Raw genomic sequence first — 19,993 nt, 5'->3', positions numbered from 1 at the left:
ATTTTTTGGCATTAAGCACTGAATGACAAACTGCTCTCATTTGGGGGATAGGGACAGGAACAAACACAGGCTTAAAAAGGCACCATGGAGAAGGTGTAGCCTCTTGCTCACTGTCGTCAAGCAGTTCACCATTTCTAAAAGTCTTCAGTTTGGTGAACTGCTTCAAAATAGAATATAACAGGAAAAAAAAATCACAAGTGTAGTTTTTAGGTTTCCCATTCAATTATTTTACTAAAGTGATCCATTGTTTTGGTACTGTGCTGAATTTGCCACCACCCTGAATTCCTCCTTAAACCCTCTTAGCACGTCTATGAATTTGTTCTGGAAAGTGCTTTATATAAAAACCAACTTAGGGTATTAGAATGGAGAGTACTTATATTTGACATCATTACAACCAAGATGAAAGATAAGTCCTGATTAACACACTATACATAAACATGTACCATCATCCATGAAGACTGAGCCTGATTAATAGGTCAAGGAGGATTAATTATACTTTGTTTTGTTGTTTGTTTTTTGCTGTGGCTAATAGTACTAACTTATGAAAATAATTAGTTTCAATAATGTGGAATTAGTCTATGTGTTTATACTCCTTAAACTAAATGTCAACGTTTAAAAAAGCACAATGATCTTATGAATTTGATGCCACTTTATCACTTACTAACAATTGGGAAACATAACCCTGAAGCTGAATCAAGCTCCCTTTTAGCTACATTTTCAAAATGCCTGGTAGTATACTTGATATTCTTCAGCAAGGAGAAACCAAGGATAATTCATCACAGTATTTATCTGAATTCCTCTTTATATTCAATGAAACACATCAATTATATGTGGTGAAAACAGTATACCTGATTAAATTTGGCATTTCAGAGAATCCTGGCTGCCGATGGCCATACGAAAGACTTGTCTATTAACAGTGAGACGGTGGTATTTAGGGATCGGAAACCAATTTTTTCCTTTCATACCAAATAAAGCAAGGGGGTTTTATAGATGAAAAACTTTGCTTAGCTGCTTCCAAGTGGCAGGTTCCCAGATTTTGGTGTAATGCAAGGAGGACTGATGCTAGTTCACAGTTGGATTGGGGGGATGAGTTTGCGAGTGTGCAAAGCTAAAGAATGCTGTAGGAATTCAGACAGCGTAGTCTTTTTTCAGTTGTAAATATTAACAGTGGTGAAGGGCATCTTCTGTCAGAAAGGAGAGGGCAAATGTGTAATGTGAATAAATTTTCTAGCCACATAAAAGACATATTTGGACACAGTGTATTTGTGTGTGTGGGTGTAGGAACTGACATTTTAGGTTCATATGATAATTGCTTATTTAAGGTAGTGCATTTTAGAAACAGCAGCTTTGTGTTTGAATACAGTGATAGATCTGTGTTTAATAAAAGTTTTGCTAAAAACTGTACCACGATATGAAAAAGAGAGAAAAGAGAAATTTTTTTCAAAGGATACTTAAAATTTCAGGCTTAAGCCAATTTTGATGTGGTATTTAGTAACTATAATGCCTCTTTTCCCCTCTCTAAGTAGTCATCCAGGGTAATTTTATGATAGAATATTTTTATAAAATCATTTGTTCTAATCTAAGCATTTATCATTATATGCAAAAAGATTTCTTGATGAGAATATTATAGACAGTGCATGTTTTCGACATTAGCATTTTATTTGGATGACTAATCTTGCAGATGTGAAATTTTAATGAATTATTCATGAAATCGCTTTCCTCTGAAATTTTAGTTTGCTACTAATGCTAGTTATTAAACATTTTATTTTTCTTTATATAATTTGATGAAGGAAATAAGTGTGTGCTCACTCAAGAGAAAAGCAGTCTGTGTTTAAGTTCTATAAGACCCTTTCACTTTGAATCTCACACAAGTTAAATGACTATGGTGAGGATCTACAGACACCTATGAGAACCACAGGCTTTTCGTTACGATTGATTTTAACGCAGAAGCTGAAGCAACCACTGATAAGCCTGATGCAGAGAGACAAAACGCAAAGCAGCAGATCAGGAAACAACCAAACAAGGAAAAAAAAAAAACTTAGGCTATGGCAACTTGTACTACCAGTGTGAACAACCAGCAAATTTTTTATTGCATTTGAGAATGCTATAATGTCAGTAATTAGTACTGACTACACAACTTTTTTTTATTGTCTGTATCAACAGACATGGAATGATGGAATTACAGTTGATGTAAGGAATGAGTTTCTTTTATGCCTTATAAAGAAAAAAATCTCGTTACTGGCAGCACATACACACGAAGCACCATGCTAACAGTCTGGACTGTACCATTTTCATCAAGGCTTATGGGTAGAAGATATTTTGTGAACCTCTATCCAGTGAGGCCTACAAAAATGCCATTTCATCTGCAAATTTGATTCTTGAGCAAAGAAACCTAATTAGTTCCAAACATCCCCAAACTCCATATGAATACATTAACTAAAGGATACCAAAGCCATCCAAACTCATTTTAAAAACATCGTTTGAGTTATAAAGAATACAGCTCATCTGCAATCTGAAAACTGTAGGAGTTCCAATTTTTCCACAATTTTTATTTATTTTTGATAAAATAAATTCTAGTGATTTATGCAATATTTTTAGGTTAAGAATCATAGGTTTCCCCATATTGGATCTCAGCTTATTGGTAACTGGGTGGCAGAATCATTTCCTTGAGGGATCGCTATTCTCTGCATAAGCCTTGATATTTCATTTTACTGCTAGTTGAATGCAGAAGCCTAACAGGTTTTACATTTACAAACTTTGTGAACACGGAAGGCTGTGACTCTCATTCCTGACAGCGTTTTACCTGATACATGGTACTAATTTCATAATGTACGCTTTTCTTTGAGAAAAAAAAAAAACATGTAACAAATTGTCTTTACATCTTGGCACCTTGTAAAGTTTTTTTTTTTATACAAAAGTTCAATAGTTTGACACTCCCCATTATTAATCACTACTTCACTGATAAACTTTTGAAAGAGTGACCCTGGAATTTCATCATGCAAAATATTTACTGCAGCAGGAGAAAACATTTTAAACAACTTTTTTTCCTTTTCAAATTTATGAAATTGTTTAAGACAGTCTACCACAGGTAGTGGTAAGATAACACATGGAGTGGGAAAGTATCAAAAAAACAGCTTAACACAAAAACTGTACACAAAAACTGCTTCGATCGATGATAACAGGAAAAAAAAATCAGTCAACTATGTTACAATTTTAAAGCAAAAAAAAGTCAGGGATCTTCTCCCACATGTCAGGAAATGTCATCCAATATTCTTAAAGCAAGGATAACTAAATAAAATACATGTGCAGCAAATTCTGCAATTCCATTACATACAGTAGTTTTTTTTCAAAGCTATTTTTAGTATAGTTAATATAAAGCAGTTGCACAAAAAGCAAAGGTGTTTGACAAACAGGTGTATGCATTTATTCCTTTTTAGGAACAATATCTAAAAAAAGAACCTCCCTCCTCCCTCTTCCCTCCCCGAAAAAGACAAAGGCTCACACAGACACATTGGGATATATATGTACAACATAATAAACCCCACCCTAAAGAAGCAACTGTATATCCAAAGGGATATGGAATCTGAATCATAAAAATCATAGTGAAGTTTGCTTGATGTAAAGCCTGAGATTTTCAGTTGGTTCTTCTGCAAGGCTGTGACACCTGCAAGATATGTAAAATCTAATTTTTTATTTCTTTTTCTTTTTTTTTCTTTGCTACAGTCTTTAGACTAAGCATGCAAGACATACAACTAAGTGCAACTGAGTGAAATGTATTTTTATTTAATCATTCCCTAAAGGTTTGAACTGAGGTATGGTACTAACAGTTTCTCATGCTGTTATCTTTACTCATGTCTAGCTACACATGCTGAGAATGAACTAATCTACCAGATTTTTATCCTCTTTGAATACCGAACTAACCAGCAAACCACTCAGTTTCGAAGCACACTTCTCATGATCCCATCTGGCTACTACCTGTACATCATGAAGCTGCCTGGATAGTTTTTTTTTTTAATGTTTCAAATGACCACAGACTGCCCTTTGTACAGAAAGCATAGTTGAGCTTTGAAAAGTAACTGCCAATAAAGTTTCTTATACCAAGCTTATGAGTGGACAGGAGTGTTATTTCTTTATGAAAAATGCTGACCGAAACCTAGCCCAAAAACAAGGAAATGTGCCACGAGAAACCAAAACAAAAGAAGTGATCATTGTACAATCCTTTAAAAAAAAAGTGGCACGCAATCTATAAAACAAAAGTCATACAAATTTAATCTAGAAATACTATTATGTGGTCCAGTTCAATTGTGGAAGCTTTTCTGTTCTCTCTAAGTCTTACTAAACTGTCTCCTTTATCTGATATGCTAATTGCCTGTAACATACATTCACTTTTTTTGTGTTCATCGAATGCTACTTCCCCTTCTGCACCTCTTTTAATACTGTTCTCTAGTTATTCTCCCACCCCTGTAATCTCTGCTCTACAGTATTGAGTTTTGGTCACTGTAAAAGTACACAAAAAAAGTAACAACTTTGGTTCAGTCATCTACTTGGCCTAAATTTACTACATAATAAAGGAGCAGTTGTCTCAGGTTAGCATTAGCCCATATCTTGTCATTTCCTTCTAAATTCTTTCACCTCCTTTGATCAACAATAAGAGGATATTTGGCTTCATAAGATAAAGCATATAACAGAGAACATAATTTACCTTTGTGTAATATCTTTGGTAATTTTAGAAAAAAAGGTACAAAGAATATAAATTAAGCTCTGAAAGGCTCTCAAACTAAAATAAAAAAGCTACAATCCTACATAAATAAATGACAGAAAAGTGGTTGCAGAATGAAGGTGTTTAGGTGTTTTGCGACTGAGGTGTACTGACCTAGAATGACCGCTTTCTGTATGCAATGTTTGCTTCAAAAATCTCCAGACTTGCAAGGCAAGTCCAGGTGCCTCATCCTCCTCTACTCATGTCTTCTACTGTTAGGGTTTGATACTGGTTGGTGTAATATTACATAACAAACTTAACTGCAGAACAGAATTTGTACAGTTGAAATTAATGACACGTTAGCATTACTGGGCTCAGTCCTTATTAACTCCCATAACAAGTTCAATCTGAAATCTAATTTGCATTCAAACAGATTAATGCCACCAAGCAGTTAACCGAGTAACGTCACCACTCACAGAAACATCATCTAATGAGGTTATCTTTTCCAGAACTTTGCAACTAATTGTAAAATAACTCATATTGCTCACCACCTTCATCATCGCAGATATTTCAAAGATGTGTTGGCCCCAATCAATTCATGTCAAACAACTGAGAGACTGCCCCTGTAGTATTAATGATTCTCTAATAAAGCGGAATCTTTTGGTGCTGCATGTTTTGCTGTGCTGTTGACATTGTGGCAACTGCTGATATTCACCGTTGCTGCCCCAAAACAAAATTCCCAAATACTGCTTTGTGGAATGAATCTGCCTTTCTTTCTCCTGTGTTTTGAAATTTTCTCTGTCATTCATTCCCATTCTTGCAGTACTTCATCCTTTTACATTGGAGGGCCTTCACTGTATAGAGTGCAACATTTGGGACCGTGTCAAAAAAGACCAAAATGGAATGTTTTCTTCATTTATCTTAGAGAAAACATGGAGACACCTGAAGAAACTGGAATGAATGACAGAAAACTGCGAACAATAAAATGACATTCAGCTTTGTATAATAAAAACACCTATTAACATTCATCACAAAGTACAGAAAACATTAAGCCTCAAGGAGGCCCTGGGCCAAAGTTGAGGCCTGAGGTCAGAACTTAAAATGGTATAGTAGAAGCTTTAAAAAAAAAAAGCAATACATTAAAAAGTTTGGGATAATTATTCTTTAACCCACTGACCCCTCCCCCCAGTACACACACGAAAGCCTTCCCCAACCCAAATAGAAGCAAAAAAACCAAAATGGAGTAAAGGCAGTGATATTCAACATGCAGTACTGTGCAAATATGTTGTCCATTGGAATCCTTAAAATCTGGGCAAAGACTTGATCTGCAGTTTAGGTGTACATGCTCAGTTTGATGTCCTCAGTGTCCGTAATTAGCAGGACTGCAGCCCAAAGTCTGCTGCTAAATGTGAATAGGCGAATCAGTTTAACAAATTTACAACACTGATGTTGACTGTAAGAGAGGAAAATCCCAAGTACCAAACAAGTCCATCCAATGCACAGAGTACAAATTCCTTTTTTCAACAAAAAGTAGAAAAATCAAAAATACTCCCAAATGGGATACTTGATGGCACTAAGAGTTAACACATTTCATAGTTGTCAAAATGGAGTGAAAATCCTCCAGACTGTACAATAATGGAGAGATTTCACAGCTAACTTTGACATGTTTTTCCAATCTTCATTCTCAGGGCGAGGACATCAGATATTCATTCCATGTCCTCATTTCCAGGTTCATCTTCATAATCTCTGTCATGATCGAAATCTGGACTGTGATTGGCTGTTGTCACTAGGGATAGTGGACCTTCAGTCTCATCTGGATCTATTGGTTCTTCTTTGACATGCACAGGGTGCCTAAGAAAAGAAAAAAGGATCATTGAACAAGTTCTCTATGTAAGAAGACTGTATTCAGGACTGCAAGCAGAAACATTTTAGAAGAAAATTAAACTTCTAGGATTGCCAGGAGGAAAAGCATAAAAAATACATCTCTATTATTTGCTTTTAAAGAAAAGCATCCTGAAAGAAGTGCTCTTTTTTCTGAAATATCCTTGATTCACCAGTATAGAGAATGTACTCTCCACTGACATACTGGGTTGACTGAAACAATTTTCAAATAAATAAGTGAAATAAGCATCTGTAAACCAAAAAAGTGGTCTGTCAGACCACTGAGCTCATAGAGGCTGGGCTAATCATTGCTTGCTGTGGGTTCTGCTTCTCTAGTTAACATGCAGAACCTGTGAAACAACTCTCTAGAGGATGATCCCAAGTGAGGTTCTATCATTAATCAACTTCAAGCAAACACAGCAAAGAGACACCATGATACATGCTTTAAACTCCAAATTAATGCATATTTTTACAAACTGTCAATAAAGGAAGAAAAGCCCTGCTAGGAAATACAAACGGAGAGGAAAAGGCTCGCTTAACACAACACTATGATAAGAAAGCAGGGTCCTAACGAGAATAATAATGCTGTCAGCTGTAAACAAGGCAAAACATGATCCCCAGCTCCTGGTGGGCATGAGGATGCACTAAAGAGATGAGATCTGCCAAATTTCTCGTTATAGAATAGCACATGAATAACCCGCAGGAGAGCGTAGGGGAAGCCTACCAAACTGCTACAATAACAATTGAGAAATGTTGTCCGTAAATCATATTTACAACAAACCCTTTACAAATACAAATTACTTTTTTGTTCTGTGGCTTTTGATATGTAAAATACCCATGTGAAGTAACACTGTCGTAGTGAGACTGTCTAGAGCAGTATGATTTTTATTGACATTAACAAGTACTAGCAATAAGAAGGAGCAAGGGAGACTATTTGCTTCCTAAGTAACTGAGGTTGCAAGCACACCCATCATACAAACACCTTTCCCACACTCCAGTTAAACCATTCTGAAACAAACCAGAAACTAAGGGCTGCCTTGGAGAACGGTGATGAACTATGATACACACTCTCCTTTAGAAAACACACCTCTAAAATTATACCAGCACGGCTTAGGGAATGCAGTTTTAGGTATGGTTCTCAGGAAAACAACATTTGGGGAAAAAAAACAACCATAAAAACTGGCCCACACAATCGAGGAGCCCTACGCCAGCTCTCTGCTAGCAAGAAACCGATACAAGACCCAGAGACCGACCGCATAGAGCATGAAGGTTTCTTCGTTTACGTTTGTGTTAAAACCTTAATACTCCTGGGAGATTTGTAAGTCTTTCAGGGTACTTGTAACTGGGTCTGAGTATGATACCGACTTGAATTACCGCTGCAGGTGAAAACCGGAAGCAATTCGGCAGTTTGAGTGGAGTTGGTCCTTACGGTTTTAGGTTCCCCCCAAAAGCTGCAGCACAGTGAAAGACTCCAGGATACTGACCCACACTAAGTACACAATATTATAAAGGAATGTATTAAAACCCCAGGGACAACCTCTTTGCTTTAAACAGTTCTGGAGCCACTGGTCGCTGATCTATTTACTTAATGGGCCAGCTAAATATTTTGAAGAATAAAAAGTTAGATTCATTTCTGAAACACATGAATGTAATGCCCTTTTCATTTTACATACTCCAGCCCAAATGAAATCTGCACCCCTACCAAGCTTCCCAGAAAGAACTCAGAAATAGTTATGGAAGTTAACACCATGGAAGGTAAGAGTGGAAACATTTAAAGTCTTTTTTTCCCTATCACTTCAACTGGAATGGCACCGTTTTGGAAAGGGTTAACAATAAATAACCTTGCTAAACACAGCTTCCTTGATTTGTACATCTGAGTAACTCTTTTGTTTGTCCAATCTGGGAACAGAAGAGTTTTTTTAAATAAAGCGGACTGTACTGTTGTTAAAAGCATTGTGCTCTGATGGGGCACGCAGCATGGAGTAGTTTGCTTTGTAGCTACATTTGGAGCATATCAGGATGAAAGTGTTTTGTCCCCAAGCTGTAATTATGTGACTACTTTCTAGTGTTTCAAAAGAGAAACAAAAGTAGTGGTGTTTCAGTGTCATAAAAAGGGAAAGAGTGAAGACTTCAGCTATTGTACTCTGTATTAGCCGAGCTGCCTTGCTAACAAGGTCCTTTAAACCTTGTGATAAAGTTTAAGGCTTGATTTATTCCAATATATTAGAACAGTTAAAAAACAATTTGAATCATAGCAGGGTAGTGTGTATTGGAGGAAAATGAAAAATATGCCATTATAAAATACACTTAATGGAAATAAGAGTTATCGAGCTGCTGATTGACCATTCGTGGGGGTTCGCTGCTTGTCTGCTCAGGGCGTCTGTGACCGTGTTTTGCGTTTCTGCTAGGTAGGAGGCTGATAGCTAGGCTGTGTTTTGAAGTGCCACTGCCAGACATTCAGAGTTTCTTTGCACAGTGATCGCTGCAGCAAATCCCCGTCCTGCCAACCTCCAACCCCGTGCTTGTTTACACAATGCACTGTGACCTAATTGTCCGCCTGAATCACGATGTGTCGACCTCGGAGAAAGTCTGGGAAGGCTCTGAGAACGCCCAGCACCGAGCTCATCACCAGGGAACTGATGGGGAGATTTCTCTCCTGGGGTGACCAGATGTCACTGCGATCTCTTCCCTTGGATGTGAGCTTCCCACCCAATGAATGGCGCATCCACGGTGAGCTCCAACTGACACCGTGGGATCTCAAAGTGCTTTCCGGCAGTGAGATTCTCTGGCTGGATGTCCGTTGTCATAGGGTATCAACACCCATGCTGTTGATTCCCAGGTTTCTTGGTCAGGGGTTGAGCTGCCTGAAACCACTGGGGGCTCCAGTTTTATTGAGGATTCTACATTTGGTACCTCACGAGCGGTATGACATCCTAGGTGGCTGCCAGCAATCCCAGTAGTTGCAGAAAAGTTCATGCTGGGGTCTTTGGAGAGGACTGGATGGATGTAGATTGTGTCCAGGTTGTCTTGGCTCTGTTCGTTTGGTGGATGAATATCGAGATGGACGCCGATGAAGGTCATTGATTGGTCCAGGGTGAGCTGCAATTAGGGAAGATTTAGTTTAAAACCCAGTGTGAAAAATTGTCACGGACATGGGTAAGGCCCTCCGGGCTGACTGGTCTGATTGGCTCTGAATGAGCTAGCTGTCCAGGTATGGGAGCATGTGGATTCCCCCCGTTTTTCCTGAGCCATCCTCTTGGGACACAATCATGCATTTGGTAAATACCCAAGGGGCTGTTAGCCCAAATGGCTAGTCCCTGAATTGGAGGTGGTAGTGTCCCCCTTGGATTCTCAGGTATCCATGAGAGGCCAGGAGTACCGGGACCCAGAGCTTGACATCCTTGAGATCCATGGCACACAGTCAGTTCCCCAACTGCATGAAGGGGAAGTTCTGTGGCAGGGAGACCATCTTGAATCTCTCTTTCTCCATTGGAAGATCAATCTCCTTGAGGTCTGGATGACACTCGGGTCTCCTGACCTTTGGGACACAGAAGTAGCAAGAATTGAAGTCCTTGCCCCCTTCTTTTCTGGTACTGGACTTAACGGTCTTATTTCCACCAAGGTTCTCACTTCTCTGATTGTTGCCCACAGGTGACTTTCAAGATAGGGGCCTTCCAATGTTCTGTCCAGTGATTGGGAAGTCAATTCTATGCAATATCAGTTTATAATGATTTAAGTAATCTAGCAGTCAGCCGCTAAGGGTAACCATTCATTTGGGAAGTCCTGCGGTCTTCTCTCTATAGTGGTATTTTGGGATAGGACACCACTGTAGTCAGTGGGTGCCAAATATTTTTTCTTCCATCGCTGATCCCAGCAGATGGTATGTTTCTGACCATAATATTTTAGATGGCTGGAGTTGTGGTATTTGTATAGTTTGCTCCTCAGGTCTACCCTGATCAAGATAGACCGTTTCCCCTCCTTTTCTGCTAGGTATTCTGAGTCAGGTGTTGGGAGGGCACCTGTTTTTTGTTAGTCATTGGAGTTGCTGTTGGGGATCTCATGGCTGTTTAAATTTTCTTTCCCAATCATCCTGAAGGATAGATCACATGCCCTAAGCTGCAAGGAGGTTCATCGCTGAATGCTCTGTCTTTGATGCTGGGTTGCGTCCTCTACTGGGAGGTCAGTGAGGTGCATCCAGACCTACAGTCTCATTGTGAGAGACACAGTCAGCGCATTGCTGAGATCCTGTAGTTCCTGGAATTGGAGGATTCCTGTGTCAGACCATCGGATCGACCACACTGCTGGGAGTGAGTCCTTGAATACATTGTTCTCAACTTTGGCCCGCAGTCGCCGTTGGAATTGGGCGAAATAGGCGAGGTAGCCGGACACTCTGGCCGCTATGAATACAGTGCAGAATACCCACCAGGCACGGGGTTAGCACTTGTTCTTCACTGAATCTTTGACAAAGCAAAGATGGATCCCAGAATCTTTGCTTCTCCCCGACATATGGAGAGGGTAGTGGCTTTGGAAGCCTTCAGGAACATCTCCATGTAGGATTTCCTCATCTTGGGTTTTAAGCACGACAAGCTTGGAGAGCTCTTGCAGGGGGATGTTGGGATCCTGCTGCTGCTCCCAAGTCTTGGGTCTTTTTGAGGACACCTGCTTTTTCTTCCTTCTCTAGGCTCTCCAAAAAGCTAAGCATCTTCAGAGTCTGTTCCTCTCAATCGAAAGGACAACACATAGGTGGCCTCTTGCCTCTCTGATTCACTGCCTGCTGGGAATGAGGAAAAGTGGCGGATCCCTGGAGGGTGACTTCTTTTGGCTTCTCTCATGGTGCAAGGATCTGGAAGATGAGGTAGTCTCGCACAATTTTCTGCCCAGCTTGGTGGAGGCATGGGTGGAGGTGGGGCGGTGGGAGCCTGATGTGGGACCCTTGAAGCAATCAGTTCCTTGAGAAGGTCTCGCATTGGGTGGACCAGGGCTTTCACCAAGGTGCCCACCAGCGTGGGTACCTCTGTTGGCTTGGATGAGGCAGAGGCTGTGGGTGGGCCCAAGGGGACCGGGACGGGGTCAGCTGGTGCTGTGGTCGGCGCAGAGCGGCTTACCTCGTCCGGGGTTCCGGCGGGCAGCAGGTGTGCATCGGACTCCAGCAGTGTGGTGCGATCCGTGCAGCATTTGCACTGCTCCATCTGGTCCTTGGAAAGCCTTGATCCACATGATGGACACTTTCAGGCTGCGGGTTTAGTGGTCGGAGCCATGGTACCTACAAGCAGGAGGAGGGAAGCCGCCAGAGTAGTGAGAAGCTGGCCTGTAGCTCTTAGATGGGGCAGGCAGGCTGCTAGTTGATAGGAATGGGGCGGTAGGGGTGAGGGGATGGAAGAGGGAAAGCCCCAGAAAGTGGATAGAAAGACTTTCTCCCTCTAAACTCCCTTAAAAATTTGTTTTGGGGTAGGGAGCGTGGTGGGGGTGGGGGGGTGGTCCTCCGCTTTTGGGTCTCAAGATCCTTGAACACAGGTTTTGTCCCCCAGTCCCTAGGGAAGGGACCTCCCCCCCAATCACTGCTTTGGAGAAAAAGAATGATTGTTAACCATCCCATTTCTCCAGCAGGGGAAGAAAAAAGTTTTCCTTTAGTGGGGAAAATGGCCTGTTTCTTTAAGGGCTTAAACTCCAGACCTCCAAGAGTGGGGGAATTGGGGAGAAGATGAGGAGGAAGATGGGAAGCGTGCCAGCAAGTCACATGCACAATTGTGCAATTATCCACCAATTACCAGTTGGGAAGAAAACATAACGAGGTTTCTGTCTCCCATATTCGGCTATTCAAGATGGTGGCTGATAACCTAGCCAGGAGGTCTGATTTGAGCTAGAACCTGGGAGAGCACTTGCCATCCGGTCTGGGCAAAGGGTGGCAGGAAGAAGTAGGAGACTCCCATTCTAGTGAGGAGGGAGATGGAGGAATTGTGAGGATCCAACAGACTGATGAAGAGGGGATGCAGCTCTTTGAGGGGATAGGTGGTGATCTGGGGAAGCAGACTCTCCAAAGTGGGGGAGTCTGGGAGCCTTCCCACACCCTAAGTGTGACTGATAGCACCTGAGAGCAGGAGACAAGGGCATAGAAAGGGGCTGGGATCACCCCTCCACCGGGCCAGAGTGGGCAAGCAAACCAGCAGACATTCTGCATGCAACAGGGAAGACTGAAAAGTGGATCCCATGCTGGGATCTCTGCTTATGAAGGGTCCAGGCAAGGCCTGGGGTCCCATCAGGGAGGGTCTGCCTAGAGAGCAGAGGCCACTCTTGGAGGGGGGTGGGTGGACCCTGACCCTAGCAGACAGTAGGAGACAAGGGTGGGTCTCCTGGGTACTGTTTGGGAAGACCAGTGGGATCCCAGACAGGAAGCCCTCTTTCCACAACCTCCTTGCCTGTGCAGGGGTGGAAGAGGGTAGATTTGGGGGTCTATTAGGTACCCCTCAGGCTGACTACTGGGGTGTAGGTACCCTGTCTGCTAGGGGGAAGAAGGGAGGGGGCGATTATGTCCCCCTACCCTGTCCCGGGTCAAAGGTATGGACTTACCTTGCAGCAGCAACAGCTTCTTCTGAAGTTCACCTGAGGAGCTTCAGATTGCAGTGATTCCTCTAGCAGAGAAAAGGAATCAGGAGAGGGAAGGGGCTGCCCTGCACAGATACCATGGGTGGGTGGTGCCTGGACCCACTTGGGCAGGGGGTCCCAGGTCTGCTCTCTGGCAGGGCAGCCCCTGAAGCTTTATGTCAGCTCTGATTCTCTCCAGCATCCTGAAAGGGACCTACCTAATTGAGGAGCTGGTGAGACCTATACCCACCTTTGGGAGAACTGTTTGACACTGATGGTCAGCATCGGAAATTTGCTGTTGACATATGACTACCTTTAGCAAACTGTGTGAACGTGTACGATTCAAGCAGTGCATTTGGAAACATCTTGCCCTCATCCTCTGAAATTCATGTGAAACACTGGTTTCAACAGAAAACTCAGAGGTTGTGCCACAGTACATATCTTCCCGCAAAACTTCATATCTTCAGAACGTATATGATCAATACACAATTTCTTTTTTAAATGACATGAAACCAAATCACTTTAGCACAATACAGACTCATATGAGGAACAGACATTAATGCTCTCAATACTGCTTTGTAAGTTTGTGGCGCACATACTAGCTTTTCAAGTTTTTACCCTAGTATCTCATCTCTTTGGTTAAATGAGGAAACGAATGTGAAAACCCTTTGAATTCTCAGGAGGAAAGGTACTGAATAATCCCAGACACCATTATTGACAATAACATTAATAACAGGAAAATACAGAACCAGCCAGCCCATAACCCTAAACATCTTAAATTACAAATCAATATATTCATATAATCTAAGTCTATATGCCATATCTTTTTTTCCCCAAAGGTGATTAGATAAGCTCCTCGAGAGCAGGGGCCATGTCTTTTTTTTTTTTTTTTACTTTTGTTGTTTTCCCAAGTGCTTAAGTACAGTGCTCAGCACGCAGTAGGCACTTAGAAAATGCCAAATGATATTGATGAGAACCTTGTAATTCCCTTATGCACCGTGATGATATAAATTATTTGTCCAAAATTATCTCTGCATGCTCAGCATCTAAACCTAATTGTGGTGATCAAAATCCTGAGATTAATTTATTTGTGATGACACAAAAATATATCTCACAAGCCTTCATTTGAATAGTGAATCCTGCATAACAATCCTTCTAGAAGCTAAGCACACCCCTCCAAGTTCTGAATTAAATAATAGTAAGAGAATGTCCTTATTAATTAAAAAGGATTATGGCCATCTCTGAAGATAATTTTCAAAGCACACTGTGCACCGATACCAAATGCAGAAATATCAAAGTCTTTGGCCTCTAAGATTGTTCCCCTCAACATATGCTGCAGGTGAAAAATTTTTTCCATTGTCATTGAAAATGAATTAGTTTCTCTCCTAATGACTACAGTGGTGTGAGGTTAAACCTGTTTTTTTACTTTATTCAGACCCATCTTGTTCAACTGTCATTCAAATTACTTTCAAATAAAGTATCACAAACAGTCTTTTCAGTCGGAACTGTGAGCGCTGGTAACGCAATCATTAATTTTTACATAATGTTTTGACAAAGAGTACTCTACTGCTGATACTGTAGCAATGCTATAAATTGCTTATTTTGCAAAAAGTGGTCAACAGCTCCATACAAACAGTTTGAAAAGTGGAGACCTTCAGGATTCTAGCTTCCTTTTTAACTGCCAATTGTTCGCAGTATTTTTTTTCCCCTTTTGGGGAGAGTGGGGAGCGGGTTATTTACAGCAATCCAAACTCAGTCAGTCACCCTGTAAAAGCCAAACACACCCACAGGGGCATCACACCCTTCCTGCCTTACCCTTTCCTGTTGTAGAACTCGGCCTGGATGCCATTCACATTTAGCATGGACAGCAATCCCCATTACTTCATTTAGTTATATATGCACTCATTATATTGCCGTCTGCTGCCATAATGCTCCTATTAATTTTCCTTTTGATATTTTAAGAGCAAACCATAAATCATGCTGCCTTTCTTATGTGCCACCATTAATGCTTGGTAATAATGCCGAGCATCGAATATTGGTTTAAACTTATCAGACAACCAAGTAAACAAGCACATTCTTGCCTTGTTTGCTAAATGTGTAAGAGTCAAATAAAACAAAACCTCTTCACAGAAATATGAAATAAAAAAGGCTGTTTCAATAACCTTATGGTTTGAGACTTAAAGAAGAGAAAAGTAGATACGGTGACATTTCACTGCTGTGTGCATTTGTACGGCTGGATTGAACTGATTTGTTTCATCCAATAGTTAGGAAATGGGCCTTTTACGGTTTAGTCTACCTTAATTTGTCAGTACTAGAAGCTCCAACTTGTACCCTTGGTGATGCAAACAAGATGTTCCAACCAGGAGTAAAGTTCAAAAACACATGAAAGCACCATGAAGAGAAAACTGTAAATATAATAGCTTACCCATTGCAAAGTCACAAATCAATTCCTTCAGTACTTACATTGCTTGCATAGGGGAACGGCCTGGACTACTGTCACTCTCATTACTGTTCGTATGCTCCATCGCACCATTAAGCTCTTCCCTCATAGTACTGGCTAAATTGCCTAGAGTGGGATTTCCCACGGAAGCAGTAGTGTATAGAGGTATACTATTCTCAGCCATTGAAGCCTGCCAAGAATATAGAAATAATTTATTAAGAAATGAGGTTTAGAAAGATACGCACTATAAGCAAACACACATGCTACATTATAGGCAAATTTCCTCAGTCGCTTCAAGTCTACAGATTCATTGGTCCTTCAGCAAATATATGTTCTGATGATTACTGGCCCTATCTAGAGTTATGGAAATTTGCAAAAAAAAAAAGCTTTACACGTGTCAAAACTCGAGCTTTAAAGAGTTGTACACTTCAGAAAAATTGTAATTGAGTGGGGAAAAAAACCTACCTTAATCAGGGCAATGTAAATGTATTTTGGGCGACTTGAGACAGAACATATCCATGAAGGTAAGTTAGTTTCAAATTCAATAGTGCCATATGGTTAGGGCTACCATGTGGTCGAGAAGCAATGGCTAATATGAGGTTTCTGCCTCATACTTTCTCTTCAGGAAGAATTGAATATTTATAAATCACAGTGAAATATAATGGAAATTTCATTTTTTTATCCGTTTTGATAACTCTGCTATTGGATATTACAGATTTGATAAGATTATTCTGACTGCATAGCTCTGATTTATGAAAACTTCCATAAACATATATCTTTTGTTCCCCTATAGAGAGGAGATTATAGAATTGGGATCATTTTATAATTTTCCAATTCTTTTTAAATGATTTCTTGAACAGGCTTATAGTTATGAAAGATACGTGTTTTTGATGATGGCAGAACACCCAAATGTTTAGGTCTTCTTTAGGCCCTCTGGCCTTGTCTTGCAGGACATTATCTGGGTGCCTGGAAAAAATCTCTAAAACTCCTATCATTTCAATGTCCAAGTGCATAACTAAAAGCTACATGTTTCTGATAATGACCAAAACCCCAAATTCTTAGGTCTATCTCATGCCCTCTGGATTTGTCTTACAGGACACTGCTGGGTACCTGGGAACAATCTCTAAAACTATCTTTTCAATGCTCAAAGGCATCACTAACATGAAAAAAAACACAAACGAATGTTCTAGTTCATATGTGGCAACAACTTTGAGAGATAGAAGAATTGTGAAAGTGCAAAACAAAAGCTTAATTAAATTTGAAGTTCAGGAAAGAACCCTAATGACCTGAGAAGGAATGGCTGTGCCATTTATTTAGCTGGCATCTACTGAGCCTGACCTCCTACCCAATTTCAAAAATGCAGAACTTCCTCTGTATTTTGAAAACCTGCTATCAGTGCAAATAATTATCCTAAGAATGACTCCTTTGGATTACAGTTTTTTGTTTGTGGCCACAGAGATAGACATTCTTAGAGAACAACTTTTAAAAGTAGCAGCCCACCTTACAAGTCAAAATCAATTTATAGGAATGCTCTGTTTCAGGCAAACCTGATTTCCACCCTATGAAAATAAAATTAAACTGCAAGGGAATCGGACCCAATACCTGTAATAGGCAAGTCTCACAAAGAGGCAAGATATTTTGGTCCTGAAGGAGAGAGGAAATCCCCTAAAAATGGAAATAAAGTATCCGAAGTGACAAGACTATAAGATCAGTAGTTGCCCTTAAAGAAGGGAGCTCTTTCAAATGATACCAACCTCATACTTGGCACCAGCCAAATGCTTAACAAACTTCTGCCTACAGGCCAGGGATTTGGTGGGGGGGGGGGGGTGCTAGTCTATCTCACCTACACAGCTGTGGCTGCTGGACTAGTTCCAAGGCCAGTCTTTTTGAGAGTCTATACTAATTCTTCCTCCTTCACATTTGGCTTTATGTAGCTTCTTTTTAAAAAAAAAAAAAAAGAAATCAGAAGTCTGTTTCTTCTGTTTTTGCTTCCAAATGTGGTGAACTAACTTTGATGAACAGCAAATCTGAGTACCCTCCAGTTTCCTACAGTTTGTGAAATTTTTTAGAATCAAGTACTTCTTCCATAGTTGTAATACAGCATTTTTGACTGAATGACAATAAAAAGAATTTGCCACATATACATATTTGTATTTTGCAGCTGGAGGAGAGAACCTTGCTAATGGTCTCCATGCCCTGAAATACACTGGTTTCAGAGCTCGCAATATTCTGCTAACTTTTGTGGGGTCAATGATCTGAACCTCTTTCACCTGGAAATGTTAAAAGATCAAGATCTCATGACCCCATCAGTATTTCTTGGTGTCAGCGTCACATCTGCAGTCTAATAACAGGATTTTGGGTAAGCCACTTTCAAGTCAAATTTCACAGAACAGCAACAATTTAAATTTCTCCAAGAACTCTGCATTGGAAATCTTTGAAACTTTGAACAATTTAAATGTGATTTGTATATCCCATTGGAGTTCAAAGTTCTTTTTAACTTATCCAGTTTCTAAAAAGAACTGAAAGAGGAGAGGCAACGTACTGCCATTTTTAGAGCAACTTGGTGCTCTACTGTTGGGAAAATTTCTGAGTGGAACCTTTGCCACAACAGAAGACAAGCCCAAAATTAGGGAAACTACTAAATGGCAAAGCACCACACCGTGGTCCCTTTGAACAGATTCTTTTTTAGAGAGGGAAATTGAACGAAGTTGGGATGGAAGCTCTCTAAGACTCTCTCCTGAATAGAAATTCATTCATCTAGAATTGTTTGAAGGTGCAGAAGAAGACTGCCTTCTTGGAAAATTTTTAAGTAATTTATTTTTAATCATAAATGAAAACTATGGATAAAGACGATGACACCGACATATGTGCTGTAGATACAAAACATGAACATATTTTCTGTATGATGAGCATACTAATTTTAATTAGCCACATAGTTAATGGAATCCCATGTAATGTAGGATCATTTTGTCTTTGCCTTTCAGCCTCATGAATGTAAAACGTACTTGTAATCTACTACTATTTCAGAGATAGAGCAGCCTTTAAATTCACACTTCCCAAGACTCCAGGGAAAATAAGTTACTGATGAATGGTATTTATGGCTGTTTCACATGAACATGCTTTTGTTTGCTTTTCAGAAGGTACTGGTTAAAGGATTATTGTTAGCAAGATGTAAGAAGCCACAGTTCTTTTTTATCTGTTTCCTCCTTTTTAATAATGGAGAAAACCCTGCAAATCTGATGTCCTACCCCAATTTAACTGTATACAATTTATGAGCATTCACCCTGACCTGAACGATTTGTGAGGCCTCTTCTCTGGATAGTTCATTCATTCATTCAATCTCATTTATTAAGCGTGCATGCAGAGCACTGTACTAAGTGCTTGGAAAGTACAATTTGGCAACAGATAGAGATAATCCCTAACCAACAATGGGCTCAGAGTCCAGGTAAGGCCACTGCCCCAAGTACCTATATCAGTAGACACTTGATGACCAGAAAAATCAACCAAAAGCTTGTCTAGGCAAGGGAAAGTAGACAATGGCATATAAAATTTTGAAAATTCACTGGATCTGATCGTAGAATAAAACCAAAGTAAACTACTCAGCTATTCACTCTTTTGGGATTCTTAATGTTATCATCTTCATCATCATAGCAACTATGTGCCAAGCACTGTGCTAGATACAAGATTATCAAATTGTAAAATTGTGGGACAGTCTCTGTCCCACAAGGGGTTCACAGTCTAAGAGGGGGAGAGTCAGGTATCCTATCCTTGGTCTACAGATGAGGAATCGGAGATGCACAGAGTCACACATGGATTTCCTGACTACCAATTTCATACTCTTTCCACTATACTATACTCTTCCACAAGGCAGGAGTTGATTGTCAAGTGTTATCTGGGTGTCTGATAATTTATGGATGTGCATTCTCTGTAAGAATTTTACTTAGCCTATCATCACAGAGCCCACAAAAGAAAAACCAAAAGCAAAAAATAAAACTACTAATCCTGTAAAAGAGGAGATCTGTTCAGCATCAGACTATCAGTAGAGATCACAGAACAATTCTGTTTTTAATCTAGGAAAGGTTGATTATGCTATATGCCCTTAAACTGTAAGCAATGGAGGATTATACATGCATATTACATAATCTGGAATATTTTGTACAAAATCTAAAGACTTTTGCAAACATCTCTATAGTTTGAACAAAACCATCTGTATCAGTTCAGTTTTACATAGTGCACTAACACTGATTTCAGAACAAAAGAAAAATGTGCTAAAATAGACTTTAAAAGAAAAAGATATGCTTTCTCTTTAAACCCATGAACAATAGAAGGTCATGTGACACAGTATCCTATCATTCAGCACATTAATAGCTGTGCTAGAGTAATTACACTTG

The 19,993-nt window shown here is 40.1% G+C and overlaps 1 protein-coding gene across 6 annotated transcripts in view; it reads right to left on the bottom strand.

Annotated features, from left to right (window-relative positions):
* Positions 1-2,053: 2,053 nt before the first annotated feature.
* FOXP1 (forkhead box P1) overlaps positions 2,054-19,993 on the bottom strand; it is a 359,850-nt gene continuing 341,910 nt past the window's right edge. For 4 of the 6 annotated variants that reach the window (XM_039910133.1, XM_039910132.1, XM_039910131.1 and 1 more), the window contains 2 exons: positions 15,626-15,792; positions 2,054-6,550 (listed from right to left, as the gene is read on the bottom strand). In XM_039910133.1, the coding sequence (XP_039766067.1) occupies positions 6,406-6,550; positions 15,626-15,792 (312 nt within the window). In that variant the 3' untranslated portion in view covers positions 2,054-6,405. Of the gene's footprint in view, positions 6,551-9,493; positions 9,680-11,685; positions 11,844-13,147; positions 13,210-15,625; positions 15,793-19,993 lie in introns of all 6 variants that reach the window. The other 2 variants (XR_005659478.1, XR_005659477.1) reach the window with 2 other exon arrangements.

Source organism: Ornithorhynchus anatinus, chromosome X1, assembly GCF_004115215.2.
Source record: "Ornithorhynchus anatinus isolate Pmale09 chromosome X1, mOrnAna1.pri.v4, whole genome shotgun sequence".
NCBI lineage: Eukaryota > Metazoa > Chordata > Mammalia > Monotremata > Ornithorhynchidae > Ornithorhynchus > Ornithorhynchus anatinus.
Note: the sequence above shows the minus strand (reverse complement) of the source record. Positions and strands in the feature narration are given on the sequence as shown.